This window comes from Trifolium pratense, linkage group LG5 (assembly GCF_020283565.1).
Source record: "Trifolium pratense cultivar HEN17-A07 linkage group LG5, ARS_RC_1.1, whole genome shotgun sequence".
NCBI lineage: Eukaryota > Viridiplantae > Streptophyta > Magnoliopsida > Fabales > Fabaceae > Trifolium > Trifolium pratense.
Window position 1 is genome coordinate 5,294,793 of NC_060063.1, and position 23,382 is coordinate 5,318,174.

Here is a 23,382-nt window from a genome sequence, read left to right on the forward strand (position 1 = left end):
CACTATCGCTATATCCAACGAGCTTGTAATCATCAGAAACAGAGTAGTACAAGCCTAAGTTTGTTGTACCTTTGATGTAGCGAAGAATCCTCTTTGCTGCCTTCAGATGAGTTGTTGTTGGATGCTCCATGTATCGACTTACAGCTCCGACCGCATACAAGATGTCAGGCCTCGTACATGTTAAATATCGTAAACTTCCAACCAAGCTCTTAAAGAGTGATGGATCCACTATTTCACCTTCCTCGTGCTTTGATAACTTGATTCCACATTCCATTGGCGTGCTAACTGGGTTTGCATCATCCATCTTGAACTTCTTGAGCACCTCCTTAGCATAACCTTCCTGAGTGATTAGGATTCCATGATCCTCTTGTTTCACTTCAATGCCGAGATAGTAAGACATTAATCCAATGTCGGTCATCTCAAACTCCTTTGTCATCTCTTTCTTGAACTCTTCAAACATGGTTGGATTGTTCCCCGTGAAGATCAAGTCATCTACATATAAGCACACAATCAAAATATCTCCGCCTTGCGCTTTGATATAGAGTGCGTGCTCATATGGGCATTTGATGAAGTTCTTATCTTGGAAATACTTGTTAATTCGAGCATTCCAAGCTCTTGGGGCTTGTTTCAACCCGTAGAGTGCCTTCTTTAGCTTCAAAACCTTTTCTTCTTCTCCTTTAACTTCGTAGCCTGGTGGTTGCTCAATGTAGACTTCTTCGTCAAGGACCCCATTTAAGAAGGCTGACTTGACATCCATTTGATGTATCTTCCACTTGTTTTGAGCTGCTAATGAAATGATTAGTCTAACAGTTTCTAATCGAGCAACTGGAGCGAATACCTCGTCATAGTCGATGCCGGCTCTTTGACTGTATCCTTTTGCCACCAATCTTGCCTTGTATCTTTCAACTTCTCCTTTGGAGTTTTTCTTTGCTTTATACACCCACTTTACACCTATCGCCTTGTGCCCTTTTGGAAGTGAAGCTAACTCCCATGTTTCATTCTTCTTTATCGCCTTGATCTCTTCGTCCATGGCAGTTCTCCAAGTCTTCTTCTCAAATGCTTCTTGGAAATTCATGGGCTCGCAATCCGCAAATAGACAAAAAAGAGTAAGATTGTCTTGATTTTCGGTTACCTCGTAAATCTCTTGCAAACTTCTAAAGTGAGGAGTCTTTTCACTAGAGCTTTCTCCTTCTTCAGAACTCGGAGTTGGTGAAGCCGGAGGGGTAGCAGGATCTACTCTTGGTTCCTCTGGTTCCACATCATCTTCTTCAAATTGTGGAAAGAAGTTGTAGTCCTTATTACTCGTTTTCCAATCCCACTCTCCTTCTTTATCGAAAATGACATTTCGACTAATGATAGTCTTCCCGGTATCAGGATTATAGAGCTTATAGCCTTTGGAGTTGGCGTCGTAACCAATGAAGATGTACTTTTCACTTTTGTCATCCAGTTTGCTTCTTTTCTCGTCCGGTATATGAGTGTGAGCTATGCTTCCAAAGACTCTTAGATGGGAAATTCCAGGCTTTCTTCCACTCCAGGCTTCTTGTGGTGTTTTTCCCAACACGCTTCTTGTCGGAGAACGGTTTGATAGATAAACAGCGCACGCAACAGCTTCTGCCCACAGTTCCTTTGGTAGTCTCTTGCTTTTTAGCATGCTCCTCGCCATCTCAAGGATTGTCCTGTTCTTTCTCTCTGCTACTCCATTTTGTTGAGGGGATCTTGGTACCGTCAGTTGTCGTCGAATGCCATTGTCTTCACAATACTTAAGGAATTCGTTTGAAGTGAACTCTCCTCCTCGGTCGGATCTTATGGCTTTAATCACGAGGCCACTTTCCTTCTCAACCAAGGCTTTAAACTTTTTGAAGTTTTCAAACACTTCTGATTTCTCCTTCAAAAAGTATACCCAAGTTTTTCTTGAAAAATCGTCAATAAAGAGAAGGAAGTAGTTACTCTTACCTAGTGATCTTGGCTTGATCGGACCGCACACATCTGTATGTATGAGCTCCAACGGCTTTTGCGCTCTTGAGCTCGACTCCTTAGGGAAGCTCATTTTGAACTGCTTTCCAAGTAAACATCCTTCACATACTTGATTGGGGTGGTTGATGTAAGGCAACCCTCTGACCATTTCCTTCTTAGAGAGCAACTCTAATCCTCCAAAATTAAGATGCCCAAATCGAAGATGCCAAAGCCATGACTCTTCTTTGTAGCACATTTTGAGACATTGCGCAACATCATTTTGTATGTTGAGCACAAACATTCTATTTCTTGACATTGGCACCTTAGCAATGAACTTGTTTGAATGATCTCTTATAGAAAGGTTATTATTCTTCAATTGAATGTCATAACCTTTCTCTAAGAGTTGTCCTAGACTCAAGATGTTGCTCTTCATGTTTGGCACATAGTAAACATTGGAAATAAATTGATGATCCCCATTTTTCAAGCGGATGAGAACGTTTCCTTTACCTTTCACTGCCACTTTTGATTCATCTCCGAAAGCCACGTTCCCGTTCACTGATTCGTCTAACTCTACGAACATGCTTCTTCGCCCACACATATGGTTGCTTGCACCGCTATCAAGGTACCATTGATTATCTCCACCTCTTTCATTATCTTTGTGCGCCAACAATAATGTTCCATCTTCTTGCCTTATTTCTTCAACATAGTTGGCCTTCTCTTCAACTCTATGATTTCCAGAAGCTCTACATTCGAAAGCATAATGCCCAAACTTCTCACAATTATAGCATTTAACCCGTGACTTATCATACCTTGGTTTTGGAGATCCTCTCCCACGACCTCTTGATGAGATTTCTCCTCTTTGGTTGTTGTCATCATTAGGCCTCCAACCTCGTCCGCCTCCATATCCACGACCACGTCCACGTTCTCGAGCGCCACCTCGTCTTTGGTTGCTTCGACCATGCTCTTCTCTAGGTGAATCGACTCGTGTCTTGAGTACTTGCTCCTCGATATCTTCCTTCTTCTTCTTCTTTTCCTCATAAGCTTGCAATGACCCAAGAAGTTGCTCCATTGTCATGTCCTCCAAATCTTTTGTCTCTTCGATGACGGTGACAATATGCTCAAACTTTGGATCTACCGATCTAAGAACTTTCTCCATGATTCTTACATCATCATACTTCTCTCCGTTTCTTTTTAGATTATTAGTAACCGTCAAAACTCTTGAGAAGTAATCAGAGATAAGTTCACCTTCTTTCATATGCAAAGCTTCAAACTCTCCTCTTAGTGTTTGAAGACGTACCTTCTTTACTTGATCGGCTCCCTTGTAAGAAGTTCGAAGTTTCTCCCATGCTTCTTTAGCCGTCGTTGCTCCCGAGACCTTCTCGAACGTGTCTTCATCTAATCCTTGATAGATTAGACAGAGAGCCTTCTTGTCTCTCTTCCTTGAATCTCTCAAACCATCCTTTTGAGTTTGAGATAAAGTACCTTCATTCTCCGGGATTACAAGGCCTTTCTCGACTATCTCCCACACGTCGTGTGCGCCAAGGAGAGCCACCATTCTCAGACTCCAATTGTCGTAGTTGCTCTTTGTGAGCATCGGGACTTGGAGAGGAACACCACTATTCGCCATCTTTAAGAGGACCTTCAAGCTCTTGATACCACTTTGTTGGAAGGAAGCTTTAATAGGTGGAGAAAGTGTTTAAGTATTTGAGAGAGGATATGAAACTTGTTGGAAGGGAATGCTACTTATATTATTGAGTGTTTGTAATTTTTGGCTTGATTTACAAATGACTAGCTCTCCCCTATTTATAGCCTTCAAGGGAGAGTTCTACATACTTCAAGAGACTCTTCTACATAATTCCATGAGAGAGTTCTACACACTTCTACTACTACATACATTTTCTACTATGACTTCTACTTATTTCCACATATCTCTAGAACATTCTTTAGACTTACTACTTATTACTAAATTTGGGCTTAAACTTCCTAAGGCCCAAAACTAACAAACCCAAAATCAATTTACATATTCAACAAGAAGATGGGTGTAAACTTAGGTATGGCATTGTATGCGATGGGGTGACTATGAAATCAGGATCTGCTTTGGAACCTGGTGTTGTATTGTCTTTTAAGGTTTGTGTCCTGTGCTGTCTATTCCATTTTAGTACCCATACTGCCATCCTTAATGTTTCTCATACGTTTGGACTGCTTCAAAATTATTAACACTTCGCCGCAGTAGTCAGGTTGTCACTAAATCTAAGTATCAGGATCTTTTAAACTGTATACTTTACTTGATGCTCAAGAATAAATGAAGCCCTTAATTATTTGGTTTAGTGTTTTTGTATTATTATAATATGTAAATATTATTAGTTGCCATAATGTTCTTTCTTATATTGTACATATATAAATCTAGTGATTTATTTTCGTGTTTGATGATCCTAAGTGTATCTAAGATGTTTGTCAAATTCTTTGTGCTTGTTTATTTCTGTTTTTTGTTATTTGATGGGAATATAGATGCATTTTTTCAGTTATTCTTTGTTGTCTTTCATGCTTCCAGGTTGTACATGGGTCACTATCAAAACATTTTTTAACTTGCTTAAGATAATTCTTTCATGCATTTTTTAGTTTTGAAAGTGCAATAATCACTATCAAAACATTTTCTAACTTTTTTGGGTTGAGTACATGGGTCAACCTTGCTTTTATGGTTTGTCAAAATCCAATTTAGAGAGGCTGTATAGATTTGAGTCCTTTTGGATGAATGGTCTCCCAATTATTCTTAGTCTTCCTTTTTCTCTAGTAACGTGGGAAAAAGTGTTTAGAAAGGTTCTAACTTTACTGTAACAACAAATTAAGGACCTTGTGTCAACAAATTAATTTATGACCATTGCAAGTTGCACCTAAACTAACAGATCCACACAGGATAGGAGTGCCTCTAGCTTCCATTTCACTGTGTGTTTGTTGTAACTCAGCTCTTTCTTGAGTTTGTTATATGATCCCTGTTTTTCACTCTCATCATGAGTATATTGTAGATTGAAGTTTGAAGCTGATATATGGGAGATGTCTTCTGACTTATTAGCACTGATAAACTTCTTCACAATAGATTATCTTATCTGATGTTTCAAGTATCGCTGGTAGTGTACGAGCAATATATCTGGAGACTTGCTTGACTCCTCTTAGAATTTTGGGTTGGGCCTAACTCAACCCTACAAAACCGGCTTGCGAGGTGCGGATTGCCCTCACTTTTTTTTTTTTTTTTTGACATAGATTACCCTCACTTATAAAAACATATCTTTAGGCCATCTCGCATCCAACGTGGGTCTCTTAACAACTCCAACATAGAAATTTGCTGATACTTTGTGTTTCTTGGTAACAATTCAGCTTCAATTCATAGTCGATACATGCTGTTATAGTATGTTCTGTTTAGTTACACTAAGATTTGATTGATAAAAATTTCATTTTATTGGGAATTAACTGTTTCTTATTTTACATTCTTCTATTGATCAGCTAGGTTTTGGTGGGGTTGGTTATATTTGGCCAAAATGTGAAGGAGGCCACGAGGAAGAGTGGAGGCATTCAGTGGCACCTATTACTGAAGATAAAATTTTGGAGGCAGTGAAAGCTTTGGAAGATGAACTGGAGTTAATTCTTGATGGAAATACTCTTCCACCTTCTGGGGAGCTGAAACCTAATTCTATTGATTCCGATGAAGATGATAATGACGATTTAAGAGATGACTTTGACAAAGAGGTGAGGATTTTTACATGCAAACTTACACTGGTTGCATTTTGTGGATGTCAGATTTTTAATTGTCCATCATTTGCAGGTTGAAGCAACTTTTCTCAGAGCTGTGCATGAAAATATACAAGAAAATCATTTGACTTTAGAAGTCAACTCTTTGAAGTATGTAATACACTTATGTCTATTATTTGAAGTTGAGTGTAGACTGCTTAGCTTATTTTCATACCCCCCCAAGATAAAAATAGCTTATGTAGATCTTACCCCTTTTCCATATTTGATTGTAAGAATAGGTTACACATAATAACAGTAACACAATCACTACTAACAACACACAGTCAGACATGACTCTAATTGACCCTATCTAAATATGCTAAAGAACCAGTGTTCCATTTCGTCTAGAAGCTATTCTATCTTCATGGAACGTATTTAGAACTTTTATCTCTCTACAGCTTCAATTTTTTGAACCAGTGTTCTCATTCATTATATGTTTTAATTGTTCCTATATGATGATGACACTTTTAATATGCATTCTCTAGCAACTAATTTGTAGAAACATTACTTTTTGCTAGGTTGTCATACAATAAGATAGCTGCTGATTGTGCTGGAGCTTTATTTTATGCAATGATGAAGTATGCTGTAGACATGCCACATAGTTCAGCAGGTGAGCTTTCATCCAGTTTTCTATTGTCACTTGAGAGATAAGTAACGAACTATGCAGAATGTTCATGTTAAATAAATCAACTGGGTGGCTCTGTGAGGAAATTGATGAATCAAATGGAAGATACTGAAAATTAAAAGACATATATAGATCAATATCTAATAAAATATCAAGAGAAACCACTGGGTGTATGTATAACTTGGCTGTAATAATTGTATCAGATCAGCTATAGTTTAGTCCTTCAGCAAGGGTCTGAAATGTGTGCAACTCCCATAACTAATTCAGTTTTTAGTTAAAGCATTTACAATAGTATAAATAATACTATTCTCAGTACCATAATATTCATTTGAGGATTGAATACAAGAATTCATTTCCATTCTTTTCAAGCTTTATCTCATTGTGAAATTCTTTGAAATTTGAAAACCACTGAAAAAGAGTTTGCTCTATATGGTTTTGCTGAAATTTATTTTCATTTATGAGAAGTACATTGGTGTTTTATAGTTCTTTTATTTCTTTGGCAGTGTCAATTAAAATCTCTTTTGGGTTCTATGCTGAGTATTCTTTGATTTTGGTCAATTTTCATCTGATTGTTATTGTAAAATAAGATTCTTATTTTTTGAACTGTGCAAGTTTTTTTGTTTTCAGCAAGTTGATTGTTCAAATGCTTTGTGGCTGTTTGCTCAATGCCATTCCTATTCTATTTTTTTGACTTAACAGTCTACCCTATGCTCATACGTTCAATATTTTTGCTCCAGATTGAAGTGATTCTAAAATTTGAAGAAATGTGTTTGGAATCTGCTAAGGAGTATGCTCCTTTGTTCACACAGGTATGCTTATCTTTTACTGGTCAGACAGGTTATTGATTGTGTTTATTCGTTTGGCCGGTATGCATATCCAAAAGGTTACTGGAGTATAAAGCAGCTTATATTTTCCATTTACTTCTAAAGATATTTGTATATCATTCCTAAATTAGGAAAACTGTAACATGGACTCAACTTTAAACAGTATTATATATCAGTCATATGGAAACGACTTATAAGATAAATCACAACTTAAGCACCGCCGTTTTGTCAAAAGGCAGTGAGTTAACAATGTTGTGAAATGGATTTTAACACAATTAAAGTTCCTACAAATATTTCACACTCTCATACAGTCTCATGACTTGATTTGTTGGCAGCAGTAGAGTTATTTTGTGATAGTAGATCTCCCATTTTGATGCGGTTTATACACTACTCCCTCCGTGACATTTTATAAGCAAATTTCACATTTTTAGGTTCATTGCATAATATAGTCCAGTTACATTAATTATGCAATTAACCTAAAAGGTGAAATTTGCTTATAAAATGTTACGGAGGGATTACCTCATTGTTAAAACGATTTGAGTCAACAGTTTCACATTCAAACACGACATTCGACTTTCCCTTCCTTTTGTTTTGACTTGTTAATTTCTTTCAGATTTTGCATTACATGTATAATGAAGATATTAATTATAGAAGAAGATGCTATTTTGAGTTGGGAAGATGAGAAGAAAGAAGCAGATGAGTCGGATAAAGTATTTTGCACAAACTTTTATTCAAGTAAGTATCTTCATCTATTTTTACACACTTAAGCTTATGTTACTTTCTTCTTCACAGCTCTCCCATTAGATTCATTAGTTTCTTATTTAAGCCATTAATTTGTTTTTTTTCTTCTTTAGTGGCTAAAAGAGGCTCCTGAAGAAGACGATGACGAGGAAGAGTAGAAAGAATTTTGTGAGGCTAGAAAATTTATATAATCTTCTTGGGAGCTTAAGATGGATTTTTGTGCATTAATCTAACCTTTGAATTGAGGTGTGTGATTCTCTTTTGACATGTTACCTGTGTTCTTTTTAGTTAGGATTCAATTTAGAAAAACACCAGTTTTGGGTCATGTATGTGAACACCTCTACTCACCTATTTTTAGAAAAATTAGACATAAAATTGTCTCAAAACAATAAATTAAGGTGACTACTTCTTTACCCTCACATAAATTGAGGGAATATGCCCTATGCTGATGTGGCACCAATGAAATTCATCCATATGTATCTAAGTTAAACATAAATAATATTTTACCACAAAGTAATTTTAACTACTTTTATTTTCAATTAATTATATTTTAGGTTACTATTTTTCTTTAATTATATTTTAGGCTATTTGTGTAAACGCTTCATTTTACCGTCAATTTTCATCACAACAAACTTCAAGCACCAAATTTTACGATCAACCACCAATTTTTCACTGCTTCTTTCTTCATTCTTATCATTGGCCACAATTTTCCGCTTCACTTGTGATCCTTCCTTCAACAAGACACTTCTTCTTCGTCGTGGTCTTCTTCTTTGTCGTGACCGCTTCTTTTCTTCTGCAATTGTCGTCGTCGTTTCTCCTCTTCTGCAATTGCCGCTTCTTCTTGCCATTCCTTCAACCTTCAAACGCTCATTCACCTCTTCCGGAATCACTTGTCCATCATCGGCTACGTTTGTTCCAGAATCGGATTCGACTAGGTAACATTGATTTTATTTTTTATTTTGTTGTGTGTTTTAATCACTCTCAAGCTTGAAGGTTCCATACAAAGAACGAATCTGAAGCTTGAATGTGAAATCAGAGAACGAATCTGAAGGTGAAATCATAACGAAGATGAATTTAAAGTTTTTTGACGATAAGAAGAAAGTTTTTTTTTTAATGCGAAGAAGAAAGTTATTTGAGACCGTAAAATAATTTGAAGAAGAGACAAACAAATTAGAAGCAATTAAGATCAAAATGTAAATTCATAGAATATAATACTTAAAATATAATTAATTTAAAAATAAAAGTAGTTAAAATTACTTTGTGGTAAAAAATTAATTATATTTGACTTAAATACATGTGAATGAATTTAATTGGTACCACATCATGTCACGTCACCATAGGACATATAGCCTCAATTTATAAGAGGATTAATTAGAAAAAACCATAAATTAAAGATTAATATATGTAAAAGTTAATAGTTAATGACTAATAATAAAATGAAATAGAGCACAAGATATATGATGCCATGCTCATTGAGGTGGTAGAGGAGTGATAGTTCATTGAGGTGCCAACATAGTTAGGATGTCGATGACTTACTATGATCTGATGCTCTCCATTTTTGAAAAAATATATATAGAATAATTGCCCGTGTATGTTGTTGTACCCAAAAAGAAAGAATATTATCCTCACAACGTGAAATTCTAGAGTCATCGTAGATATAAAAATATATTTTCACACCACCTTAATAGGTAGAACATTTAAACCATGCGGATCTAAAGTAGCATATGAACATTGAGTAAAAAAACAAAAAGTAGCATGAATATTTGGTGCTTGTAATGTGTGTGATATAATATAAAAAAAAAAATGTGTGCGACATGACTCTTTCTTATTAAAGGAAATGAACTAATAGAAGTCGAGAGTTCTACCGAAAGATAAGTAAAATCTTACGGATGATTATTTCTGACATGACTCGAATCAGGGTCGGTTTTGACTATTTGGAGGTTCGACTTCAAATGTTAAAAATAGTCTTCTTAATGAAAAAGAAGTAAAAAATTAAAAAAGAATAATCCTTATTCAAATGTAAATAAAATTAAGGGTAAATAGGGTTTTACCCCCCTGCAAAATAAGCCAATTTTGCATTACCCCCTGCAAAAAAAAACTTGGGATTACCCCCTGCAATATTAAGATTCTCTCTTTTTACCCTCTGCTTGACAACTTGGCATAAAATCTTTATTTTTTATGAGGTGACATGCATATGTGGCATTTAATTTTTTTTAATTTGCACATGTCATTTTTATGCATATGTGGCTTAAAATTAATAACATAAAAAACAGTCATACATGTAACTAATAGGGATGTCAATTTGATCTGTAAATCGAGATCCTCGTGGGGATTGTCCCATTTAGGGATTCGAAGACGGAGAATTTTTTCTCGTGGGGATGAGGATGGAGGAAAAAGTATCCATGAAATAGGTATGAGGATGAAGATGAAATTTTATCTCTCATACCGTTTAGACAGACCCAAACAATTCATTAAAATAACATACACTCATGTATCTTATATATTATATTTATTCAGAAAACAAATAAAAATGTGCAATATAGACCAAGAGTAGTGTCCTTTTATAGGTTCTCAACTCCTGAGATAGTCACTTCACAGATGACTCAAAATCTATCTAATTACTCTATCCGTCCTTTAATATTAGTCCCCTTTGTAACTTTTCACGCTTATTAAAAAAAGTTGGTAGTGATGTACCAAAAAAAGAAGTTCATAGTGTAATAAATATGTATTTTTTTGGTATTATAATTATTATATTGTAATAGTAGGGTTATATTTAGAAAAGTAATAATAAATGTGTCTAGGGTATTGAAAATAAGCTTATATTTAGACACAAGTTTTTCCTTTAAAAAAGTGTTTATAATTAGGGACGGGGGAGTAAATTAAACATGACGTGTGAGATGCTCTCTTTTTTCCTTGGGAACTGCTTATAATATTACTATTATTAGTTTCTTTTTACTTAGGAATGCATCACCATACCATACCTTAGCATCAACTTTGGCTCTTTGTAATTTGGTATGGCTTTTCAACTTGTGAGATGGTCACTTTAGATGACTAAAACATTTGTTTACATTTAAAAGTTACTAGTTAATTTGTTAGGGAGAATCTTCATAACATTTATTCATTGGTCCCAACTCTACCACTGAGTAACACATTTTACGGATACATGCACAATAGTTTGGCTAAAATATGAGTGGATATGACTGTTTTATTACCCATTCCATATTTGATATCTTTGACTTCTAGTAAAAAGGTAGATTTTGAGTTCTTTGAGAGTTTAGTTAAGTAGAAACATGGCATTATATATAGAAATGTTAGAGTTTGAACTCTATATTTACTTTTAAGATAGAATTTCTAAGTACTAGACTACCTGACTACTCCCTCCAGTTCTAAATATAAGAGGAAGTTTACTTTTTAGATTCATTGAGAATCTAATGCATCTGGACCATATTATGAACTAGATACATTAGATTCTTAATGAATCTAAAAAATAAATTTTCTCTTATATTTAGGATTGGAGGGAGTAAAAAAAAAGTATATTGGGTTATACTCCCTCCGGTCCTTAATAAGAGAGAATTCACTTTTTAGATTCATTGAAAAACTAATGTATCTAGATGGATTAGATACATTAGATTCTCAATGAATCTAAAAAGTGAAATCTCTCTTATATTAAAGACCGGAGGGAGTAGGTGTTTACCCCATGCAATGTGGGCGAATTTTGATTTACCGCCTGTAATGTGAAGATTCTCTCATTTACCCCCTTTATGAAATATGTTGACTTAGTATTCCGCATAAATAATGACGTGACATGGTCAGTGAGGGGGTAAACCATAATTCGTTAACATTATAAGGGTCTAAAAGACGGAATCTTAAGTCGACGTATTCAATGAGAGGTAAAAGACACAATCTTCACATTTTATTGTTATCATAATTTGCGATTTTTTCAAAACTCTGAATATGTGATAAACTAAAATTAACTAATATGATGTATTTTTTTTTACAAGTTTTGGAGAATAGGGAATATCATTTAAATGACTATTATAATATTAGAAAATGCTAACTAGTGTTTCTCAAACACTAATTAAACAACTAAATATGATAAATAAATATTGAAATTTTTGTATTACACTTTTTAAAATTATAAATAATATTTATTCGAATAAAAATTTATTTCTTTTGAATTTCATAACTAGTGCTCCAATATAACTTTATAATATTTATTCATTAGCGGTGTTTTGTATGTTTATTGTTTTGGAAGTTAAGTTAGTTAAATACCTTTATTTTGAATTTTTCCATTATTTGATTTTAAAGATCTTTGCATGATTTTAAAGTGTCACTAAACGAAAGTATGTAAAATTAACGCATTGGAAATTAAAATGTTTGACTTTTTGAATAAATAGAATACTTAAAGAATGTCTCAGTTTAGTTAACATGACCTAAAAATAATGATATATAGTTTCCATTCCACATCTTTGTTGCCACTAATTCACTTTCAAACATAAACTGTTCAAATTAAAATATTATTGTATAATCCATCCATTCCTTTTAAGTGTCGTTTGAGAATTATGCGCGCTATTTATATAATCTATTTTGATCGTGATTTTTTATTAATATATAAAAATAAATATTAGCAAATAAAATATTGTTCAATTTGTCTCGATGGGTATTTTTAAAATATAAAATTTACATAATTTTTATAATAGACAATTAAATATATTAGTGATCAAAGTTGTGCATTGACATGTTTATAATAATCTAAAACGACACTTAAGTATCATTTACCATTAACAATATCTTGATTTTGAAGACTTATATATGTTTTGAAAAATCAACCTCTACACTAGAGGCAAAACTAGTAAACCTTAAAGCATATATAAATAGGCTTTAAGCATATCTTCTAATTAATCTTTTAGTATCTTGGTAAAAAGAATTATTTGGTCGCATTACATGAGACAAATAATTCTGTGGAAGAACATGCAAGGTTCAATGTATATGAAGATACGAGATGTTATTTTATTTATACATATATTAAACTAAACAAAAGTATTATCACCACCTTTCGTGAGCTCCAATTGAAAAGCTAAAAACATAAATTAATTATTTTTTCCATTTTTGAAGTATACCATGATTATCACACCTTTTGTGCAGCCCAAAAAGTGATGGTTTAGGTAAATGATAAGTGCTAATAAAAATATAATTGATTAATAATCTTCCCTTGCTTTTGAAAGCATTAGTGTTTGGAAATGTGTACTAATTTAGAAGGAAAATAGTGGGTTTATTAAGTATAGATTAAACCAAATTAGCATTAGTTTTTTTAAGGCATTATGAAGAATTAGCATTAGATTTAGTAACCATGTTGTTGGATTAAAGTATCTTCCGACTTTATTGATTATTAATCTCTACTAAAAAACTTGGTTAGTGAATGGAAAGAAAAAATGGATAGATTCCAACTTCCTGCAATAGGGTCTTCCAACCCCTCTTTTTTAAGAAATCAAAGTCTAGTTCTACTCGGACTAGTATTGGTATAATTTTTTTTTTCTTAGTTAAGTGAATGATTAGAATTTCAACCTTTTAAGTTAACTTCACCAAAACTCTTGATCTTTACATATATATTATATACAACGTCTCTATTAAATGAGTTATACTCATGAAAATAATATGTTGATAGCTTTCTAATTAGTATAATGTTTTTGTCGTTCTTTGCTTTCCACACTATAAGAAAACATGATATTTTTGACCAAACTTATTGAGGGCTAAAAACCCTCAGTAATGTATTTTGCCTTCTTGAACAACGAAAAAAATAAAATAATAGACGAAAAGCTGGCGAGCGGTCAAAAGACCTGCATTTGTGGTGAATTTTGTGCATTATTGAGGGTTTTTGGCCCTCAATAATCCCTTGTGTTCTTGTAGGGCCAGTCTATCAGTAACTCTAAACCTTTTCTCTCCGAACTCTCTCGAAGAAATCTCAGATCTATTTCCTCCCTCAAAACCAAACTTTTTTGTCACTATGTAGACAAGGAGACGGTGGTGGTGCGACGAGGATGCAGCTAGCCCTCCGCACCACCGTGTTTCAGATCGGCGCCGTGTTTTATATCAGTTCTTTCTTCTTCTTTGGTGTGGTTTCTGTTTCGCGTTTTTGTTTTCCTTTGGGTCGTGTTTTTGGCTTCGCAACATCACCTCATCTCGCCGGTGTCGAGTCGCGTGTTTTCTGGTAAGTCTGTTTTCGTCGCCGGCCCGTACCCTCTTTCCGGTGAGGTGTGCTGTTTTCATTCCATTTGGGTTCCTTTCATTCTAGTTTTGTTTCTTTGTCTCTGTTTTGACCGACTGTTTTTTAAATCTGTTGAGATTTGCATGATTCTTTTTTAGTCTCTGATGGTTTCCAACTTTGTTGAGATTTGTAGGTTTCTTTGTATCTGGTTGACCTTTACTGCGTCGGTGTTGACTATTTGGAGGCGGTCTGCGAGCTAAGACTTATATGCCTAGGTTCTCATTATACCGTTGCCTCGTCAACTTTTGACTCGGGTTAGTGTCTACTTGCATCATTATGGGTCGGGTTGGGTGGTCTGAAAGCTGAGGAGTGTATCTAAGAATGAAATTAAAAGTGGATCTCGTTTAGGCAGTGTCTGTTTTGATATTTTTGTTCCGCTTATATACAGAGCATTAATTTTATAGCTCAGCTTTTACCGGTTTATATTCATCTTGTATAAAGACCTGATTATTAATAATAATACATTTGCCGTTCGAAAAAGTATAATGTTTCTGTTGTTGTAAATTATATGTATATTAATTAAGTAAAAATAAAAGTATATTAATACTCTGGCCAACTCCGAAAGCTTATCCTATACACTTCCACTAATCAAGTGCTACAATTAAATAAAATTAAACAACCAAGTACTCTTGTTCTAACACAAACGTTAAATATGCATGATTAATTTAGAAATAAAATAATAGATACCGTTGAAATGTAGTCTATAGAAAGGATTTTACCCAAACAATCGTTAGTTGCTTTACTGGTGATTGATGTTGAATTTGGTAGGGAAAATTACGATTCGATCCGTCGTATCTACGACCAGGAGAAGACTGTAACCACTTGATACCAGAACTGGCTCTCGAACCAGATTAAACTGGTAGTGAAAGTAAAAAAAGAAAATGAATTTTACCCGATCCTCTTTTATTAAAAAATAAAAAATGATTTCAACAAAAAAAAAAAAAAGTATACTAAAAGGACAAAACAAATATTGAAAGGCAAGTCCACAATATCATAATCACAATGCAGGCAGATCCTGATTCTAGAGCTTACATTAATAAACTAGTTTGGGAAAACGGATGACCCTAGAATTTTTTTAAAAAAAGGACAAACCTAACAAAGTAATATTTGAATTTAAGTTGTTAGTGAGTTTCTCATGTGACGAATTATTCGGAAAAATTTGAATTTATTTTTTGGTGAGTTTCGATTAGATTTTATTTACCTTACAGGCAAATCCGGCTCATATTCATGTGCCGGGTGTCTGCGACTATTGTATATTACTAACCCATTTATTAGAATAAATTACCAAATTATCACATGATATTAAATATTTTTAGAGTGTTTTTTATTTCTTACACTTTATTTGAAGAAAATAAAATTTGAAAATATATCAAATCAATTATTCTTACACTTTAACCTAGCTTGCTAGCTTTATTAATTGTGGATGCCACGAATGAACTTTGTTAAAAGTATAAAATTAAAACTTACATACAACGATTGAGGCATTAAGAACAGAACAGATGACGTGCTTGATTTGATTCCCCTCATTGTGTTACCAACAAGTACAATCAAGTAAATATTAAATACTATTAGTACCAATTAAAAAAGGGGTTATACTTTGATTAAAAGAATATGAAGAAGATGGATTACTTTTATATTTCTAATAAAATATTACAATTGGTTACTAAGTTTTTTTTTAAGGGCAAAATATTATTAATAAAAACCGGTCTCTACATAGAGGTTGGGATAAACGAAATTACAAAATAGAGACGCCGTATATAAGTGGAACACTAATGAAAAAGCTAAAAGATGGACACCACCTAGTACACACTCCAACCACCTAGAGCACACACCACAAACACTAGACCACCAAAGAGGACCATCAACCCGAACCAAAAAGATGCCTCTTCTAAGACTCTAACTCCCGATCTCGAATCAAAAGTGATCGGCCCATCAGAATACAAAAAGTAGCTTTAAGTGCCAAAAATTAATGGGGCAACGGTAGAATGAAAACCTAGGCAGTTAAGTCTCCAGCTCGCCGTCAACACCGATGCGAAAAAGGTCGACCGGATACAAAGAAACCTGCAAATCTCAGCATATTTGGAAACCATCATAGACTAAAAAACATGTCCTGCAAACCAGCACCACCGAAAAACGGCCGAATCCGCCACATGCAGCCCAACAAAAACCGAGCGGAATAGGAAGCAAAAGCTTCCAACACCATTGCAAACAAGCAACCACCGCCGGAAAACTAGTAGCACCACGAACGAAGACCCAAAACAAGCAACCACCGCCGGAAAACTAGTACCACCACGAATGAAGACCCAAAACCGCCGTCAACACCACACTAGAAAGAAGCTGCCGCAGAACTAGAAGGAAACAATCTGAAACTTTCGGCGCTGATCTGGACAGAGGGTGATGCGGAGGGCCAACGCTGCTTGTCGCACCACCACCGGAAGCCGCTACATCTTGGAAAAAGAGGGGGTTGGATTTGAGGGATGAGGGTGGCGCTAGAGTTCAGAGAAGATGTCGTTAGAGAGAGAAAACACGTGTTTGACTTTTTTCAGAAGGGTCCAATTGGTTATTAAGTTGATGTGGCGCATTTTTTGAATCTTTCTTGTCACGTATAGTGTTTAACTATATTTAACGTGAAGATAATAGAAGTGTTGATTGTTTGCTTAGTATTCCACGAATATAGATTTGATTTGTTTTGTGGCTTCTTTTTATAATTTTTTGGTTCTTTAATATATATATATATTCTTTAGCTGTTTAAAAAAATATATTAGCATGAATATTATTTCCTTGAATTTATAAGTTTGGAATACTCATTGTAGTGAATTTTAGAATATTTTATTTGATGATATATATTTTCAAGATTTATGTCTAAAATTATTTGCTTAGTTCATTAGTTTTTCTTTCTTGAATTTTGCTGTTTTATACACACACAAGAAAAATGGGGGAAAAAATAGTTCACATTCTAGAATGCAAATCATAAAAAATCCAATATTTTTGTATCTATCATCCTTTTTTCGTCCCTATTTTATAAGGTTCGCTAATTAATTAGCGAACTCAGTTCACATCTTATGCAAACTGTTTTTTTTTCTTCAAGATTTTGCACTTAGCACTTACCATCTTGAACTATAATGCTCACATGAATTGGGATGCAGACAATATCTTTCAATCTAATCTGTTGATTTAAAAAATATTTGCATCCATAGGATTATTATGATTTTTAACCTGAACTTCAACCAATTAAAAGGTAAAGATCGAAAAGAGTATTTCTAACACTTCTCTTATACCTAATGCACCATTTTGAGATGGTGCATATGATACACGATCTTAATGTAAATACCTTGATGAAGAATATTAACCACACTCCTCTCTGTTTTGGATTCTCTCTAGTTACACCAAGGATGTTATTTGATCAAATTACTCATTTTTTTACATGTTAGGTTTTAAATTGTGATGACAATAATCAAGTTATTTGAATTCAAGTGTTTTAATGAATGGTTTAGTAAAACCATATGAATCCAAATTTAGGTTGAAAACAATCACAATAAAATTGCAATCACAATAATGGTTGTTTCGTGCCATGATTCTTCATACCGCAGAGAACTACAACTCAGTCTCATAAACATAAAAAAATCTAATAATGTGGCTCAAATAACAGTTGTAGACCTTTATTTAAAATTTCGTGCTGCAAATCATTAAAATATTGGTCTGTAACTTTATACGATATTCTCAAATAGGTCATTGATTTTTATAAGTATTTCAAAAAGATTTCTGACTTTATTATTATGTCAAGTAATATTTAGCCGCATACTATTAATTAAGTCCTTATATTTTTATAACTAATTATCAATTATCAATATGGTTTCTAGCTTTATCCACTTACTATCAATTTAATTCTTAGCATATTTTCAGAAGAATTAATATTAAAAAATGTTATAAAATTATTTATTAAATGTTATACTGATGTAATTTGATCCATCCCTCTATATGATTATTGAAATTATTTTTCTTTTGTGCAAGTGAGAGGAAAGAACATGTTTTGAAGGTGGTATTTGGTTATATGACAGAAAAAATAGAATAATTAATGACAAAAAAAAAAGCAAAGTATAAGCCCCACACTTTTGCTTAATATTTTATTCATTCTTTAATTAGTTTTTTATATTTTATTCTGTCACATTTTGAGTGCTGAATAACCATTGAAAAATTAAACTATACTATATGAACTATGAAATCAGCACACATAGTATCTTTCTCTTTAATGCATATTCATTTTAGCTTTTTTTTTAAAAAAAAAATATAAAAAATGACAATGATAGTTGTGAGTTAGAAAATGGATTAATGATAGTGTTGATGATGACATATCTTATAAAATATTAATTCTCTAAGGGTATTTTAATCTCTAAACATACACCTTATTTTACTTAACTTAATCACTTAATTTTCCTAACAAAAAATGGAGGGTGTCTTCATGTTTGATACTTCTTAATTGCTTCATTTCCTCATTTCAAGTCTTTCAAGCATTAACTACAGCATGGATTAGAGTTAGACTATACTAATTAATTCAATGTCTTAAGTGGATGGCTTTTTATTCTCTTCTATTTTCTTAATCTTGGCATGTTTGTGTGTTAACCTCTCAACACTAATCAACCTCATGATGTGAAGTCTTCTAGGTAAGCATCTTTTATAACATCTTTATTTTCAACATCGTTAACTTTTTTTGTCTTAGCTCTCTGGTTCTAATAATCCGGAGTTCGATGAAGGTTTTAAAAATAAAGTATGATAAAAGATTTTTCGGTCAAAGTACGAACTATATAGTACTCCTGAGTCCTGATCGAGGTTGTATACTAGTGTTTAGAAAACTAGTGTTTTTATGGGATGTTTTTCCTTAAAAATCAGAGGGTTAATATAAAAATAAAAATAAAAATAACTGATTTAGTTCATTATTAATGCATGGAGTTTCTTGTTCTTATAACATATGAAATTATAATATAATTCTAGTAACTCTTAATTGCTCATACTTTAACCATTTTTTTATTTTTGTCTACAATTATACAGATAATTAGCAATAAGGTGTAAACTTTCAAGCCTGTTTTGGTTCATCAAAACATTCAAAGAAAAAGAAGGAAGAAAAAAAATTGGAAAAATGAGTTATAGTGTATCTAGAAAAAGATCATTACCTATGTGTAGTTTCATTGGTTCCTCTTCCTCCAATGAAAATTTGAGAATTCCAAAATTGTCACTTTCAAGTGACAAAAATGGTTCCTCCTTAGGTCAAGAGCCTCAGGATGCAGATTATGTTCTACCATGTCTCAGTGATGAGATAGAGACAATGATATTGTCAAGGTTTCCAATATCAAAACATTGGAAATTATGTTGCTTAAACAACAAGTATTTGAATTTAATGAAGAGTGGTGAAATTTATAAGATAAGGAGAATGATAGGGTTGAAAGAATCATTAGTTTTTATGTTAGCAAGTGGTGAAAGGAATTGGTGTTTGTTTGATGGTGGATTCAAGTCATGCAAGAAACTTCCTATTATTCCATCTGATTACAAATTTGAATTTGGTGTTAAAGACTCCTTTTCAGCTGGCACACATTTGTTTGTTTCAGGTATTGTAAATTTCTAACATGAACATAATTTTGAGTAATTTTCTTCTAGTCATTGAATGTGTGAAGCGGTGTCACGATAGTCTCTGAACATTATTAGTTAGTTTGGTCTTCGTATATATATTTGTCTTTCGATTGTTAATTAGTTTGGTTTTTAAATATTTGTCTTTTACGAGTCGATTCGGTCCATGAAATTGCTAAAAGAAGACATACTCAAGGATATTTTTGTAAATATGATACATATAGTGATAATTTACTTAAATTTGAGTCATTAGTCATTTTAGTCTTTGAATGTGTGAAAGAGTGTGTCACTTGCTCTTATTGTATAAAAATTATAAAATATATCTAAACGTGTGTCTTATATTAGTCAGTTTAATCGTCGTATTCATATTTGTCTATCGTTAGTTAATTTGGTCCGTAGACATGTCTTTTATAGTTAGTTTGATACATGCATGAAACACACTTCGGAATATTTTTGCAATTTCGACAAAATTCAGGAACTATAGTTAAACAGCGATATAGGATGAAATTATATTAAATAAATAATTTAAGAATTTTTATTAGTTTAGAATTTATATTAGTTGGTAATTTAATTATTATTTAGTTGGGCTTCTTAGTCTTTTGGGCGGCCTTTGTTATGGCCCATTATTATATATAGTGTCTTTTGAGAAACATTGTAAATATACGAGGATTGTTCGCATGAAGGTTTGCTGCGGATTTGTGCTTGTTTTCGGTAGAAAATTTTGCAAGAAAGTTTCTTGAGGATTCCAAAAATCGTAGAAAACAATTACCCACAAAGATATTAGCTGGGAACCAAAATCCTTGAGAAAATCCGCAAGAAATGTATTTTCTATGGATTTTTGATCAAAATCCGTAGGAAAACAAAAATTTCTAGTAGTGAAATTGATCCTCCTATGTGTCTTTAGTAAGGTAGTTTGGTCCTCGTTTGTATCTTTATTAGTCAGTTAGGTCCATGCATAAATTACAAACATAAAAGACACTCTGAAATATTTTTGTAATTTCAATAGATTCAGAGACTATAAAGGTACAATCTCGCACAATATGGACCAAAATGACAATCAACTTTCATAATTTTACATTTTTAATGATTAAAAGAAGTGTTTGATTCATTTATTCTTTGAACAAATCAATTAACAGGTATGGAGATGGATGGAGCAGTTATTTGGAGGTATGAGCTAACAACAAATGAATGGTTTAAAGATCCATCAATGATAATACCAAGGTGTCGTTTTGCAACAGCTTCTTGTGACACTTTTGCTTATGTTGCTGGTGGACTTGAAACTGAAAACTGTATTCAAGTTCTAAATTCAGCTGAAAAATACAATTCAGAAAACCAAACATGGGAAAAACTTCCAAACATGAACCAAACGAGAAAATCTTGTTCAGGTTGTTACTTGGACAACAAGTTTTATGTGATTGGAGGACAAGATGAGAAAGACAAGGATCTAACATGTGGCGAATTCTTCGATGAAATGACCAACAAATGGTATTTGATTCCAAACATGTTGAAAGATATTGTTCTTTCGAGTTCGAGATCGCCTCTTATAGCTGTTGTTAACAATGAATTGTACACACTTGATGCTTCATCAAATGAGGTTAAGGTTTATGTGAAAGGTACGAATTCGTGGAAGAAATTAGGGTTTGTTCCTGTTCGAGCCGATAAATTACAAGGTGGTTGGGGTGTAGCTTTCAAATCTTTGGGAAATGAATTGATTGTTATTGGTACTACTTCTAACTCTTGTTATACTTGTTTGCCTCATCCTGATTTGGAGGTTTTGGAATGGAAGCAAATTGTGTGTGGTAGTGGAAATCATAATCCTTTTATTCACAATTGTGCTGTGATGTTAGCTTGAGAAGTTAAAGTTTGAAGTTTGAAGTTCATGGAATAAGTGGAGTTTCTTGGAAACGAAGGAAGAAAAAGTTGAAGGTTAATGTGGACTTTTATTTATGTGTGTGTGTTTTTTTTTTTTTTATGAAGAATAAAAACTTAGCCAAGTTGGGTCTCCAAAGACTCACTAGGGTTAAGGAAAGTCTAAAGATTAAGAGAAAGTTAAGAAAAATATTTACTTATAATCCAACAACGAGATTCTCACATCGACAGAAAAGTTTAAACTCAAGTCCTTGTGAAATCTAAGGTGAACTCTTACCAATTGGAGCAATCTTCGTTGTTGGCGGAATTCTCTTTTTTACTTTTCAAACTTTCTAGCTAGCTTGTAAGCCTTATTCAAAAAGAAAAATGTTTTTCTAGTAATTAAGCCATATATGGTTTCATTTCATGAAACTACTTGATGATCATTGGCTTAATATCTTACCAAGCTTGTTTATGTATCTTGTTCCTTTTATCTTTATACTATGCATGGAATGAAAAAGGTAAATGCACCATCTATGGATGCTTATGTAATAATATGAGAGGTAAATGCACCTTTTAATCTTCAAAGTTCTAATGCAAAAGTGTTGTTGTTTATTTCTATCTTCCAAATTTCCTTCTCAAAATTAAAAATCTATTATTTTACACATTAAGTTAATTTAAATTGAACCACCAATTTAGTTATTGAGAATGTATAATAATTTAATACTCAGAAAATAATAAATTTTTTAAATGATCTTTGAAATTGAAAATGGTTAAACACATTAAATTGGTCATTTTGTGTTGGTAAGAGGTTATATAACAATATTGTATCTCCTAAGTCTTTAGATGTAGTGCTTAAAAGAATTTGTATTGTCATATTCAAAAAAAATTAACGTCGCAGCTTGTTGTTCATTTGTCGTTTATTTAAGTATATAATTATCTTACATATAAATTATATATATTCACAATTTATTTATAATCCCTTCGATTGAAACAAAAGTCAAAAAAAAAAAAAGTGTGATCGAGGATTCTCAATTTTAAAAATTATTTCTTAAATTTTGTTAATTTTAAGGACCACATTGTCTGAACATACAATTTTCCAAGTCAGGTTACACTTTAGCTGGACATTATAGTACTGATGTCTACATCACTTTCTTAATCAACTATCAAACATATTTAATATTATCAACAGTTTGAATATGATTAGGTATTTTTTATTAGGATTTTTTATTAATTAAGTAGTTAATTAATTAGTATATGTAAACTGCTAGTTAAATAAGATAGTTGATTGGTTTATAGTGATGTCTGCGTATGATTAGCATTATATATAGAATCTAACAGATAAAGGAAAATTGTTTAAAAAAAAACAGATAAAGGAAAATAGAAAATGTATTAATAATCAATAAAGGTGTGCTATATATATTAACACACAAATTTGACAATAAATTTTAATATCAATTTGAACGGGTGGTCCGCGTCGAGTAGCATCGCTTCAAGGTTAAAGTTAGTGGTGAGATATCTCCAAACGAGTTAGGATCCTTTCTATTTCATAAAGAAATAGACCTCTATTTCTTAAAAAAAATTGGAGAGTTTGGAGAGAGATAGCCACAAAAATAGCTAGTGAATTCCACCACTAAGTGGATCACACTATCATTAAATATTTTTTAAATTATTCAAATTTGTGAAGTAAATAAATAAATAATTATTTGTGTTTATTTCTCTAA

At 32.9% G+C, this 23,382-nt stretch overlaps 1 protein-coding gene across 1 annotated transcript; it reads left to right on the top strand.

The window, feature by feature from the left end:
- The first annotated feature begins 18,615 nt into the window (after positions 1 to 18,615).
- Positions 18,616 to 22,268, top strand: LOC123884892 (F-box/kelch-repeat protein At3g27150-like). The gene is made up of 3 exons (XM_045934117.1): positions 18,616 to 18,852; positions 19,238 to 19,791; positions 20,947 to 22,268. Exons 2-3 carry the CDS (start codon positions 19,326 to 19,328, stop codon positions 21,660 to 21,662), a joined length of 1,182 nt encoding a protein of 393 aa, XP_045790073.1. The 5' UTR covers positions 18,616 to 18,852; positions 19,238 to 19,325; the 3' UTR covers positions 21,663 to 22,268.
- The last annotated feature ends 1,114 nt before the right edge of the window (positions 22,269 to 23,382 follow it).